General features: G+C 35.4%; 1 protein-coding gene across 5 annotated transcripts in view; it reads left to right on the top strand.

The window, feature by feature from the left end:
- The first annotated feature begins 567 nt into the window (after positions 1 to 567).
- trpa1b (transient receptor potential cation channel, subfamily A, member 1b) overlaps positions 568 to 13,967 on the top strand; it is a 40,843-nt gene continuing 27,443 nt past the window's right edge. For 3 of the 5 annotated variants that reach the window (XM_051098810.1, XM_051098806.1, XM_051098809.1), the window contains exons 1-6: positions 568 to 644; positions 6,312 to 6,430; positions 6,659 to 6,821; positions 8,845 to 9,020; positions 13,225 to 13,335; positions 13,431 to 13,539. In XM_051098810.1, the coding sequence (XP_050954767.1) occupies positions 6,335 to 6,430; positions 6,659 to 6,821; positions 8,845 to 9,020; positions 13,225 to 13,335; positions 13,431 to 13,539 (655 nt within the window). In that variant the 5' untranslated portion in view covers positions 568 to 644; positions 6,312 to 6,334. Of the gene's footprint in view, positions 645 to 991; positions 1,014 to 5,386; positions 5,428 to 6,311; positions 6,431 to 6,658; positions 6,822 to 8,844; positions 9,021 to 13,224; positions 13,336 to 13,430; positions 13,540 to 13,967 lie in introns of those variants that run through there. The other 2 variants (XM_051098807.1, XM_051098808.1) reach the window with 2 other exon arrangements.

The following is a 13,967-nucleotide window of genomic DNA, read 5'->3' as shown; positions in this document are numbered from 1 at the left end:
TATTAGGCAAACTCAAACTTTTATTTTGTATGCGATTAATCGCGATTAATCATTTGACAGCCCTAATTATAACACTATAATAACATCTATTTTTCTTTTTAGAGCTGAAAATATTTATCTAAAAATCAAACAGATGTAAATGCTTAAAATAGTATTATATTATTATACACTATATATGTTTTATAACCTAATAATTTCATGCAAAATCTACAAACAATGGAAAAAAAATCACCCTTCGATATTATTTGTACAACTTTTCTAATTTTACCTTTTAAATAATGCAAGGGTTTAACCACAGACAAACCAGAAATTCGTATTTTAAAAACCCCAAACTACTTTGAGGGAAGCCACAAGAAAGTGCTGTTTTTTTTTTTTTTCAAAAAGCCTTTTTTCAGTTCTGGGAAGTAGTAGAACACATGAAACCACAGGCCATTGTCCAGACGTGTACTTTTACCAAAAGCATTTGAAGCTCTGAAATCTCATGTCAAATTAGCATGGCCTTTAATGATTGCATCAGATGGCATTACCTCTGAGTGAGAGCCACTGTAACTGGATCTCCTTCAACCAACGCAGTATATAACTCACTTCATATTGAGAGAGAGCAAGACCACAGCGCTCAACTGCACAGCAGGCACATCATCTAGGTAGGAGAAAGTTCCTTTTCTTTATGGCATAAAGAACAAACAACAATTCAGATAAGTAGTTTATAATGCATGCGGTATAGAACAGAGATTTTATGATATATTGTTAGTATATTTTTAATTGCAATTATGCAGTGTGTCAATATATGCCTTTACGGCATACTCAATTTATATTCAAGCTTGGTGCTGTATGATCTGTAATATATTATAAGCTAAATATGTTTTTTGATAAAAGATTTGTTTTGGCTTTTTTTTTTTTTTCACTTTTAATTTTTCAAAAGTTTTTATTTTTATTCATATTATATAAATGTATTTTAATGTATTGTTGCTTACTTTTAGTGACACGTTTTTAATAACAAATCTGTTTTTGAGGTCAGTGTGCATGCTTAATAAAATTCAATGATTACCGGTAATCACATTATAGATGATGGATAAATTTTCTACAATGTGTACAAACTACAATGTGTATTTTCTCTATTATACTGTATGTTGTGAATTGTTAGAAGGCTATAAAACTAATTTGAGGACAATAAAAACAAAAGTGCACAATTTGCATCTCTGCACACCTGTGACGGGCTGTATTCCAATGACAGACTCCCGCGTTTACAGCAGCCGGGTCTGTGTCATTTAGCCGTGTTTGCTCACTGCTTGGCAACCATCTTTAATGCTTCATCTTGAAAATAAAAAGACTTCCTGTATTCACTGTGTCTGCTGCAAATTACACAGACGGAAACCCATCAATTAGTGCACTTATCTGACAGACCATACAATGCATTTCTCTTGAAATTAGATTTTCTGTTACAAAGTTCCTGAGTTGGACAGTTTTCCAAGAATGGTCTTGCACAAAAGAGCAAGACTACACAGCTTCGGTTTGAATTTAACAGCACGTGGATGCTGTCGGCAAGTGTTTAGAGGATGTTCAGTAACTTGACACCTCAGACTCTGAGACTCTGAGTGTGAACAGCTGTAAACACTAGTTGAAATAGAATAAAGTTTTTTCTCTAGTTGTTAGGTGTAGTTGAGATGGTTCCTGTTTGTGCACCCATCACTGACTGATTCTGAGCATTGTGATTATCTGAGGAAAGAAATGACTGCTAACTTATTCACTTTCATGATTATTCACAGTTTCTCTGGATTGTATGTTTCCATTACCTTAAAAAAGTAAGAAGGAAAGAAAAGGCCAATTTAAATAGCTAAAAACCTTTAGTTTACATCATGGCCATGAGCCATGTGGTATTCAAAAGAGGGACAATTTTTCTCTACTGAGTTTGAACATGGACGAAATTGAAATATCCAGCATAGTTTCAACATTACATACATTTAAACTTGTTTAACAAACATTTAAAAGTTATATTTTAAGTCAAGTATATTAACTGTTCTCTGTTATACCTTTTAACCAAAATAGTGCAGATTCTTGTACCGGTGTGTCACTGAAATCTTAGCTGGTGTTGGGCTGCTGTTCAGCGTAGCTCGCGTTCACTCGTAGCTAAAAGATGCCGTGACTGAATTCATAATAACCTGTTCATAAACAAACAGTACAGAGTTTTAAGAAAATATATTTTAACACCCAAATTAATTAGAATCAGTATTACAATGCAAGACAAGGCATTTCTGTCATGCGACATGACCGTTGCTGACGCATTCGGCTGACTGACGTGACATCTCGTCCCGGTATGTTGTGTTGCGCAAAATAAAAACCTTTACAGCACAATAAAGACTTTATAGACAAATAAAACTTATATAGTATAATGTATACATTGTAAATAAAATGTATACAAACATTAATTTCACTGAAGAAGCACATGAAATCGGAGGCGCTGAGGAGTCGCCCTTGAAGAGAATGAAAAGCCCGCGCTCCCACTGTAACCGGACAGCTGGGGTGCAGTGAGTCCATACTGGGTTTTTTTGTCAGAGGGAGGGAAGCGGTGTATAGTTTCAGCGGTCAGTGAGACTGACCCAGCCACTAACCCAACAGCTGGGTTACACAAAAACTACCCAACGCTGGAAAAATAACTCAACATAATGATCCAACAGGCATAAGCCAGCGTTTTTTAGAGTGTAGTTAATTTTGAATTTTAGTCCCTGGTGAAAAAAACAGCATATGCTGGTAGCTATGTTTTGATGCTGGGATGCTGGTTATGTATGTTTTGATGCTGGTTTAAGCTGGTCCTTTGCTGGTCTATGCTGGTCCTTAGCTGGTTTATGCTGGTCCTTAGCTGGTTTATGCTGGTCCTTTGCTGGTTTATGCTGGTCCTTGACCAGCAACATGACCAGGATGAACCAGCAAAGGACCACCATAAACCAGCTAAAGACCAGCTTAAACCAGCATCAAAACATACCTAACCAGCATCCCAGCATCAAAACATAGCTACCAGCATATGCTGTTTTTTTCACCAGGGGTGTAGATATCTGCTTTTTCTGTGTTTATGTTTTGTGTTTGGTAAATGCTCTTCTGATAGCAAAAATAAATTATGCTAACTATATTTTTAAAGAGCAAAGGTTTGGCGTCAGCAAGATTTCTTTAAATAAATTAATACTTTTTGTCAGCAAGGATGCATTGAATTGATCAGGTGACAAACATCTGGACATCTATAAGGTTACAAAACATTTCTACTGCAAATAAATGCTTTTCTTTTGAACTTTCTGTTCATTAAAAAAATCCTAAAAATACAATGATTTCTACAAAAAACTTTTTTTAACATTGATAATAAATGTTTTTTTGTGCAACAAATCAACATATTAGAATGATTTTTAAAGATGCATGTGACGCTGAAGACTGGAGTGATGACTGCTAAAAAATACTTTAAATTGTAATAATATCCCAGCGGACACACAACATTATAAGATGGTTGATATTTGGTTACATTTTGGTTGTGATGACCGGTGACCAAAATTTTATGAAAATTCAGTGTGAAGTCAGTGTCAAATTGATGCCAAATACAGACATCAACTCGATTTTCATTGTCAACCAAAATGTCAGACGAGGTCCAACATCAACTAGATATTATACTGACGTCTGGTGCCTGCGGATTATACAATTTTATTGATTTTACTGTATTTTAGTCGAATATACAGTCATGGCCAAAAATATCGGCACCCTTGCAATTCTGTCAGAAAATGCAACCCTTCTCTCAGAAAATAGTTGCAGTTGCAAATGTTTTGGTACTCACATATTTATTTATTTATTTGTTTGCATTGGAACAACACAAAAAAACAAAGAAGAAAAGTCAAATCTGATATAATTACACACAGAACCCAAAAAATGCACTGGACAAAATTATTGGCATCCTTAACTTAATATTTGGTAGCACCCCCTTTAGAAAAAAATAACTGAAATCAATTACTTCCTGTAACCATGAATGAGCTTCTTACACCTCTCTACCAGAATTCTGGACCACTCTTCTTTTGCAAACTGCTCCAGGTCATTCAGATTTTAAGGATGCCTTCTCCCAACTGCTGTTTTGAGATCTCTCCACAGGTGTTCTATGGGATTCAGATCTGGACTCATTGCTGGCCATTTCAGAGCTCTCCAGTGCTTTTTTTGTAACCATTTCTGAGTGCTTTTTGAAATGTGTTTTGGCTCATTGTCCTGGTGGAAGACCCATGACCTCTGGTGGGGGACGCAGCTTTCTGACACTGGCCACTATGTTGCACCCCAAAATTCTTTGGTAATCATCAGATTTCATGATACCGTTCACATAGTCAAGACATCCACTGCCAGAAGCAGCAAAGCAACCCCAAAACATCTTTGAACCTCCACCATGTTTGACTGTAGGGACTGTGTTCTTTTCTTTGAAGCCCTCATTTCTTTTTCTGTAAACAGTGCCATGATGTCCTTTACCAAAAATTCTACTTTTGTCTCATCTGTCCACAGTACATTCTCCCAGAAGGACTGTGGTTTTGTCACATGTTTTGGCAAACTTCAGTCTTGTTTTTTATGCAGTGGTGTCCTTCTGGGTCTCCTAACATAGTGTCTCTTTTCATTCAGATGGCAACGGATAGTGCGAGCTGACACTGTTGTACCCTGTGTCTGCAGATCAGCTTGAATTTGTTTGGAAGTTAATCAGGGTTCTTTATCCACCATTCGGACAATCATTCATTGTAATTTTTCATTAATTTTGCTCTTCCGTCAATGTCCAGGGAGGTTAGCTACAGTGCCATGGGCTGTAAACCTCTTGATGATATTGTGCACAGTGGACACAGAAACATTAAGATCTCTGTAGATGGACTTGTAGCCTTGAGATTGTCCATGTTTTCCCACATTTTTTTCTCTCAAATCCTCAACTCTTTACTCTTCTTTCTTTTCTCCATGCTCAGTGTGACACACAACACAAAGGTTGAGTCAACTTTTCTCCATTTTAACCGGTTGCAAGTGTGATTACTATATTGCCCACACCTGTTACTTGCCACAGGTGTGTCTAAATACAAATTACAGGAGCATCACATGCTTGAAAAGCAATTATTTCTTACAGTTTTGGCAAGGTGGCAATAATTTTGTCCAGTCCATTTTTGTGTTCTGTGTGAAATTTTATTAAGTTTGACTTTTCTTTTTTTTTTGTTTTTCAAACAAAAACTATAAGCATGTGAATACCAAAACATTTGCAATTGGAACAATTTTCTGAGAGAAGTGTTGCATTTTTTGACAGAATTGCAAGGGTGTTGATATTTTTGGCTATGACTGTATATACTTTTTAACCACAAATGTTCATTTTGTTTTTCTCAAAACCTTTTCTTTTTGACTGAAGAAAGAAAGACATAAACATCTTGCCATCTACCCACATGACACGTAAGTTACTGCAGAAAAGACGGTCATTTTGACACTGTAACTTGATAAAACTAGGCGCTATGTACTTTTTATATTATTTTATATTATGCGTTAATTTGACTAACACGCAAATGTAAAGCATTGTTTAAATCGGACGAGACTTCTGCGTTCAGGAAAAATATGGATATTTTAAAAAGATCTTGCTTGTAGTGAAGAAATGATTGCTCATCTGTAGTTCAACATAGCCATGTTCTGTCGCACTTATGGGACACACTATGTTCAGCCCTTCTTCACAACTTTGAATCTAAATTTAATCTATTCAGTGGTCATGCTAGTTTAAAACAGAACAATGTGGATATTCAAGCTTAACAATGTGAGAGTAATCTATGCGCCATGGTAGAAACTTGAAAAAAGGACCAAAGAAATAATGAATATCGACTCATACTTTCAAAAAGTAATTCCACCCTCAATAAAGAAGCAAGTTGTCATTTTAAGTAGACAGATTCACTGAAGTGGAGGCGTCATTTTTTTTGTTTTATGCTTATTATGTGTGCCAAATGGCCCGAATACCTCAGGCGATGTGCCGCAAAAATATTACTTCATGTATAGATTCATTCTTTTCTCTTTTAGACTTACACTAATATCTGTAAGAGGCTCTTTTAAGGCTTCACCATCTGTTACAATGGCTTTATTGCTATAATGTTTTACTCATACCAGCCTCAGAGAATTTGCATGGTGTGCTGGCAGAGCTGTCACTTTCACCTTGTGGTGAGGTTATTGTGTGCAAGTCCAATCACCTGCTCTCAGTTCAACCTTGAGCCTCGGCATACAAAAGCAGCCGTTAAAGCAAACAGAATCAATGGTATTCTGAGGATGTTATTAAAATCAGCGATTGAATGTTACAGAATATCCTCACTAAGCTCGCCAAATGCAGTTTGGAAAGGAGTTTGTGAGGCGAAACAGCTTTTACAAATGTGTGATAAATGAGGAGGAAGGAGACCTGGATTCTGCAGATGTGTTTGAGGTGCGTGTTGTTTCTCCTACTGTACATATTGCATGTGTTTTGGAAAGTTGGGGGTGGAGGGCAGTACAAATATTTACTGAAGATGATGCCATTAGCATGTGTATATGTTTGCTTCTCTGGTACAATAGTGATAAAAAAATGGCAGGTTGAACTGAATCTGACTTGTATTACATTGTGCTTCACTTCCTTTCCTTGGCAAGATGCTTTCATAATCTTTTCTTCTGCCAGTTGGCTTTCAAAGGGAAGGCCTGTGCCATCGACCACCTGAGGCGGAAAAGTCCGGAAAACCTAAGCTTCAGGGATGAGAATGGAGCTAGTCCTCTACACTATGCTTCAGCCGGAGGACACGTGGACATAATTCGCCTCATTGTTTCTGTCGTCGGCCCTGAGGGTAAGAATTACTCCTTGACAAGTGATGTAACGGAAGTAGCAACAGATATAGATGTAGAGTTGTGACTTTGTTTTAACCATCAGTTGTTGAATGGAAGGAGACAAATCTGAAAGCCACATTGAGGTTGATTGTAAGAAATGGGTCAAGGGATTTAAAGGGAAGACACTTCTATGGCTTAATATAACATAAATGATGTCTCTTACCAAAATATGTAGTAGAAAACCCATTGAAGATTTACGTTCTTTTAAAAATCCACATTATTTTATGCATATTTTTGATTATCAGGGGCGCCATTATTTCGATGACGTGAGATGGTTGCACTCAGTCAGCTACTGGTGCTACGTGTTGCTATTTTTACTGCAACACAACTCGGAAAATAAAATACTGATACTAGATGCCATCCTGGCAGGATGTAAACATGCCGACACTTGTCATGACGCCGCAGCCACCAAAAGAGTTTCTCAGCGCGGATTTCACTTAATATCGTTTAGACTCCTGGTGGGGAAAAATGAATGGTACAGCAACTGGTTTAAGTCTACACTTATCTAGCTGTTTCAGTAGCTGTGGTCATCGTATCAGTATTTTATTTTCTGAGTTGTGTTGCAGTAAAAATAGCAACAGGTAATGCCAGTGACTCACCCAATGCAACCATTTGACATCATCAAAATAATGCCGCCCCTATAGTCCAAAATATGTATGAAAGAATGTTGATTTTTTGAAATAATGTAAATCTTTATTGGGGTTCTACTTAGAGCCCTGCATTTCAGCCCAAGCCCGACGGGCCCTGACTTTTTATGCCCCTAGGGCCGGGCTTTGGCCAGTTTTCACGTAATGTTTCAGACACGGGCCGGGCTTTAAGGACTTAAGGTTTGGGATCCAGCTCTAGGAATTAAGCAATTGGATCTAACTTTGAGGCAGCAAATAAATCATCTAAAATGTCTGTGTAAAGTGACATTTTAAGCATCATAACAAGCAACATATTTTGAGAAATTACACTTGAGACTGTGTTGCGCACTAATTGCACTGTAAATGTATAGATCTGTTTTGAAGGTCTTGTCCTTAGGCTTTGTTTATTCACCCCAGTCTTTTGCTATTCAGATCACATCAGGTCATTGTCTCATTATGTTCTAATGATTATAAAACTATCACATAATCTCCCCAGGGATCACACACTTACGTCACTGGGAGGCTTATTGTGAACGAAGCACTTTAATAAATCATCAACACAACAGAGCCACCAGTTCACTCACAACAATGGAAAAAGACCAAATGATATACAGAGTGCACATTTCTCTTCCTAATTACATCTATTACAAAGCAATATCCTGCTGAAATAAACAAATCAGCCCAAGGTGGGAAGCTGGTCTCCTAGACTGTCTAAGATGATCAGTTTGGTCTGTGTTTTGCCACTTGTTGGCTGGTTACAATGGGAGATCAGTTGACCAACCAGTTAAATACATAACAAATTTTTTCAAAAAAGTGCAAACACCTCCCATCAGCAAATTCTAATGATTTCATAGGTCATGTCAACCACAGTGCTGATTGCACACATAATTCTGAATCAAACATTAACCCTTAACCCTAATCTAAACCCCAAACTTAACCTTACACTCTTAAAAATAAAAGGGGCTTTAAAAGGTTCTTCACAGCGATGCCATAGAAGAACCACTTTTGGTTCCACAAAGAACCATTCAGTCAAATCTCTTTCTGAACTTTTTAGAATCTGAAGAACTTTCTTTTGCCACAAAGAACCTTTTGTGAAACAGACAGGTTCTTCAGATGTTAAAAATTCTTTATAGAACCATTTAAACAAAAAGGTTCTTCTATGGCATCGTGAAGCACCTTTATTTTTAAGAGTGTACTATAGCATTAGTAGCACATCCAGACAGACCGCATAACTGTAACTCTGAACTGAATCAGTGACTTGTTGTTTTAACACATTGCTTGCATCTAAACTCTGAATGTCCTACTGTCCAGAATGCACCAATCACTCTATATAAATTCAGTGTTTCTTGTTGTGTAGAGCTGAATGTACAGGATGAGCAGGGCAGAACTCCCCTGCACTGGGCTGTAGAGCAGGATCAACAGCAGAGCTGTGCATTACTGCTGGAGTTGGGTGCTGACCCTAACATCCTCAACAGCGCCATGATGGGCCCTTTGCATCTGGCTGTCACAAAGAGATACAATCATCTAGTAGAGGTCAGTAACACATGCTGCTGAGAATCTGCTGGTGTCGCTGTCAGGGCAGAGAACAGCAGTAGATATGCTGTTTGCAATCTGTTGAATATTTTGTCACAATGTGCATCAGACTGTATCAGATATGTGTCTTAAGCTCACCAAGGCTGCATCTATTTCCTTAAAAAGACAGTAAAAATTGATATATTATTATAATTTAAAATATTATTAAAATTTCAAATAACTATTTTCTACTTGAATATATGAATATATTTTAAAATGTAATTTATTCTTGTGATGGCAAGAAATTTTTGTTTTTGAGACCGTCTCTTTGTTTTGGTGGTGGGGATTTTTCAGTTACTCTTTTCTGCAGGTTGCATCATTCTGCAGGTTGCATCATTATGACACTGTCTGAGTGAGTCATTTGAATCATTCATTCAACTGATTCATTGGAAAAAAAAAAAAAAAAAAAAACACTAGCTGCATCCTGAATTGCCAACTTACCCTCTACGTACTTAAAACTTAATTGGTGACCATTAAAGAAAGTATGTTCCAGTGTGAATAGGAGTAGTACTACTTCTGGTCGCTGTCATTTCACTGCTATTCACAACTCCTCTCCAGTGGCTTCATGTCCCAGATAGCACACGTACGTCTGCAAGATGTCTGTTAAAGATCTCTTGATCTGGAAAGCATCTGCTGTGCACAAACGTCTGGCAGACGTCTGTAAGATGTCAGTTGTATATACATTCTAAATCATAAACATCTTAAAGACATTAAATAGACATCTATTTTACATCTGATAGGAAATGTCCAATAGACGTATAGCAGATGAGCAAACTACGTAAAAAATATGTCTTCCAGATGTAAATGCAGACATCAAATAGACGTCTCAGAGATGTATGTTTGCTATCAGGGGTGATAGTAAAGTGTCCATCGACACACTCCAGAATCTCAGGTGGCAGAAGTAGAAAGTCATCTACCCAGATAGCACATGTATGTCTGCATGATGTCTGTTAAAGATCACTTGATCTGGAAAGCATCTGGTGTGTACGAACATCTGGCAGACGTCTGCAAGAGATCAGTTTTACATACATTCTAAATCATAAACATCTTAAAGACATCTAAAAGACATCTATTTGACATCTGATAGGAAACGTCCTATAGACGTTTTGCAGATGAGCAAACACTCTAATATGTCTTCCAGATGTAAATACAGACATCAAATTGACATCTCCGTGATATATGTGTGTTATCAGGGTAGGTATATTTTATGTACTTTTTTAAAATACATATAAATTCGGACAAAATGGAAAATGGCATATATATATTCATTCTGTAATTAATTAATTTGTTCATTCAAGTGACTACCTCAATTTAGAATAGCATACTAGGATAGCATTACTATTTCTAATTGTAATAGAAGTACGCTAGTATGCTTTTCTGAATTCAGTCAGTGACTTTACAATTGAGTCATTGAATGAATGAATCATGACAAGTGAGTCATGATTCATTCACTCAGGAATGAAACATGGAGATGAACAGCGGATGATTCTGCCATGGCCTTTTTTGGAATTGTTTTCATTGGTAGAGGTAGTTTTGTCATTTGAACTAAGCTAAAATCAATAAAATCTTTTTCGTAAATTGAAATGAAGTGTAAATGAAATAAAATATTGCATATACATTATTAGGTGGAAAAAGTTTAAAAACTTGCACATGTAAAAAAAAAAAAAAAGTTGACAGGAAGCCTTGGTAACTAATTGAAAGACAATAAGTTAAATAAAAAATATTAATACATACCATTATCAGTAGTATATAAATACTTCTAAAATAACACTGTTAAAGTAAAAACAGATAAAACAATGTTGTGTCTAAAGTGTTATTGTTTATTGAAATATTTCCTACTATATCGCGGTTACAAAAATGTCTCACAGCTCTTGATTAAATCACTTCTGTACGACACGTTTTAGTGTCATGTTAAAACAAATCGAAGATTACAAGATTAAAGTCGTATTTTGAGAATAAATCGAAATTATGAGAATAAGTAAAAATATTACGAGAATAAAGTTGAAATGTTTCAAGAATTTAAATCGTAGAAATTAAAGTTATAATATTTTATAATATAATATTTTGAGAGCATTATTAGCAGAAATCATACCATGTGTGATACTCGCAGGGACAGTATGCTTGGAAATAATATTTCATGTCTTCGATTGCATTCGTTATTTGCGCCAGCCCCCCAATAGCAGTAAGCTTTGTGCTTTTGTGGCATGTGGCATGACTTCATGTAAAGTTACATTGTTGTCTTTTCTGAGGTAAATAATGTCAGTGACTATTCACTAGCTGTTTTATTCACAATATAATACAGTAAAATGATTGGAAATAATATTTAACGTCTTCCATTTATTATTTGCAGCGGACCAGCCATCCAGTAAATCACAATCATTCTGTGCTTTGTTGCTTTTATTATAACACAGTTTAGTTTTCAAATTCTGTCAATTTTATCATAAAATACAAACTACAAATGTCTTTTTCCTCTTTATTTCAAGTTTATAGCAAGACAAAAAAGTGAAGGAACATCAGAAGGCATGAAAAAAAAATACAGTGTACAGCGATTTGTCACGCCACATTAAAAAGCGTGAAAAACACATTATTGTAATAGACATATTGTTTGTATTTCGCTATAAAAATTACAGAATTTGAAAGATGAGACTTTGGAATATCTCCCAGTGCTTCAAATCCGGGGCCATTTGCATGAGCAATAGTATACTCTCAAAATATTTCAGCTTTATTCTCGTAATTGCTACAAATTAATTCTCGAAACATTTCGACTTTATTCTTAAAATATTTTGACTTTATTCTCGAAACATTTCGACTTTATTCTTGAAATGTTTTGACTTTATTCTCGAAATATTACAACTTTATTCTCAGAACATTTCTACTTTATTCTCAAAGTATTACGACTTTAATCTCGTAATCTTAGATTGTTTTTGTTTTTTTACGTGGCACTAAAACGCTGTCATACTTTTGTAACTTTAATAAGAAGACATATTTAATTTACACATTGAAGAATATGCAGTATTTTTATATATTTGATTACTTTATACAATGTATGTAGCATTTCTTATTTATTTGTTCAGCCATACTTTTTTCTTTTTGCTTGTAAATTGTTTCTTATTCTTGTTTAATTGCTGACTGTTTGTCTTCAGTGAGCTTAAGTTTTTATTTATTTATGTATTTTTATTTAGGCTAGTATTTGTTTTTTGTGATATTACCATCATTTTTGATGATGTCCATACAATGGAAGTCATATGGAACCAAAACTGTTTGGTCACCAACATTCTTCAAAGTATCTTATTTTATGTTACACAGAAGATCTTTTTTAAAATAAAATAAAATAAAATAAAATATAATAAAATAATCAATCATGCTCTGGTAAATCATAATTAAATCATTTTTATGTCACAAAAAGTCAAAATTATGAGATACTAATTAGATAAAGTCAAAATTGTGACATAAAACATCATTTTGACAAGAATAATATACTTCATAATCACTTGTGTCATTTTTATTTTATAATTAGTATCATAATTTTGACTTTTTATGCCAATTTTTACACATTGAAGAATATGTAGTATTTTTATACATTTGATTACTTTATACAATGTAGCATTTCTTATTTATTTGTTCAGCCATAGTTTTTTTCTTGTTGCTTGTAAATTGTTTCTTATTCTTGTTTAATTGCTGACTGTTTGTCTTCAGTGAGCTTAAGTTTTTATTTATTTATTTATTTTTATTTAGGCTAGTATTTGTTTTTTGTGATATTGACATTAGTGAGAATTAGGAAATGTCTATGGTATCAAAAAATTGATATCATAAAGACCTTAGCTAAAGCAAAAATAACTATTATGTTGTGATATATATATATATATATATATATATATATATCATTACCGTAAAAAAAAATTACTACTGTGATAACAGTTTTTGTTCATAATAGCCACCCCTAGTAATTACCTGCCTACGATCGAATCACAATCACACTGATATCCCCAGCAACAGCGTTTTTGCTCACATGATTTAGCTGAGGTAGCATACGGACAGCTCAGTGGGAAACTTAAGGGCATCTTCTGTGCAGAATCTGCTTCCTGTCATGGTGAAACGCTGGAAGAATTATACTGATTGAGTGCCCTGTGGAAACTGATGATCATTTTGTTTGTGTCTGGCACAGGTCCTTTTTCAGTCCTCTGACAAAACAGATGCCAATCTGAAGGGGGATCTGGGAAACACCCCTGTGATGATGGCCTGCTGCGGTAATAACTGCCAAGCTCTTGAGTATCTTGTGAGTACAAACGCCAGTGATTAAAAAAAGGTGACTGACAGAATCATCATTCCCACATATTGTGTAATTAAAGAGATTATTTTCTTTCCTTACAGTTCAAACATGGTGCCAAGATGTGTGTTCAGAACAACTTGGGTCACTACCCTATCCATACGGTTGCTTTTGCAGGTGCCAAAGAGGCCATGGAGCTGGTTTTGAAAATTGGTAAGTGAATTTAATATTCTCGTTCCACCAATTTACCATGACGAATCCACTCCCAACCCATTCACCATGGTGTTTAGACAATACACGGGTGGTCTTCTGTTCCGGAATGATGTGTTCCAGATATAAATATTTGTGGGTTTTTCTGACAGCTCCCTTTGGCTGAGAGACAAATGACACAGTTTTCATTTACATTACAGTCCAATATTTTCAGATTTTTAAATGTAAAACAGTTAAAACAGATGGAAAGGTCAACATGTCAAAAATGACTTCTAGCCTCCAAAGCTATTTGCAAGCAGTCATGCTGTCATTGTGATTGAGGTTTTTGACATCACTTAGTGTCAGCCAATGTCAAGTGATAATTTTTTAAAAAATGCAAATTTTGTCATTATTTACTCACCCTCATGTCATTCCAAACCAGTATTTCTTTT

The sequence above is a fragment of the Labeo rohita genome, chromosome 24 (assembly GCF_022985175.1).
Source record: "Labeo rohita strain BAU-BD-2019 chromosome 24, IGBB_LRoh.1.0, whole genome shotgun sequence".
NCBI classification, from domain to species: Eukaryota; Metazoa; Chordata; class Actinopteri; order Cypriniformes; family Cyprinidae; genus Labeo; species Labeo rohita.
Note: the sequence above shows the minus strand (reverse complement) of the source record. Positions and strands in the feature narration are given on the sequence as shown.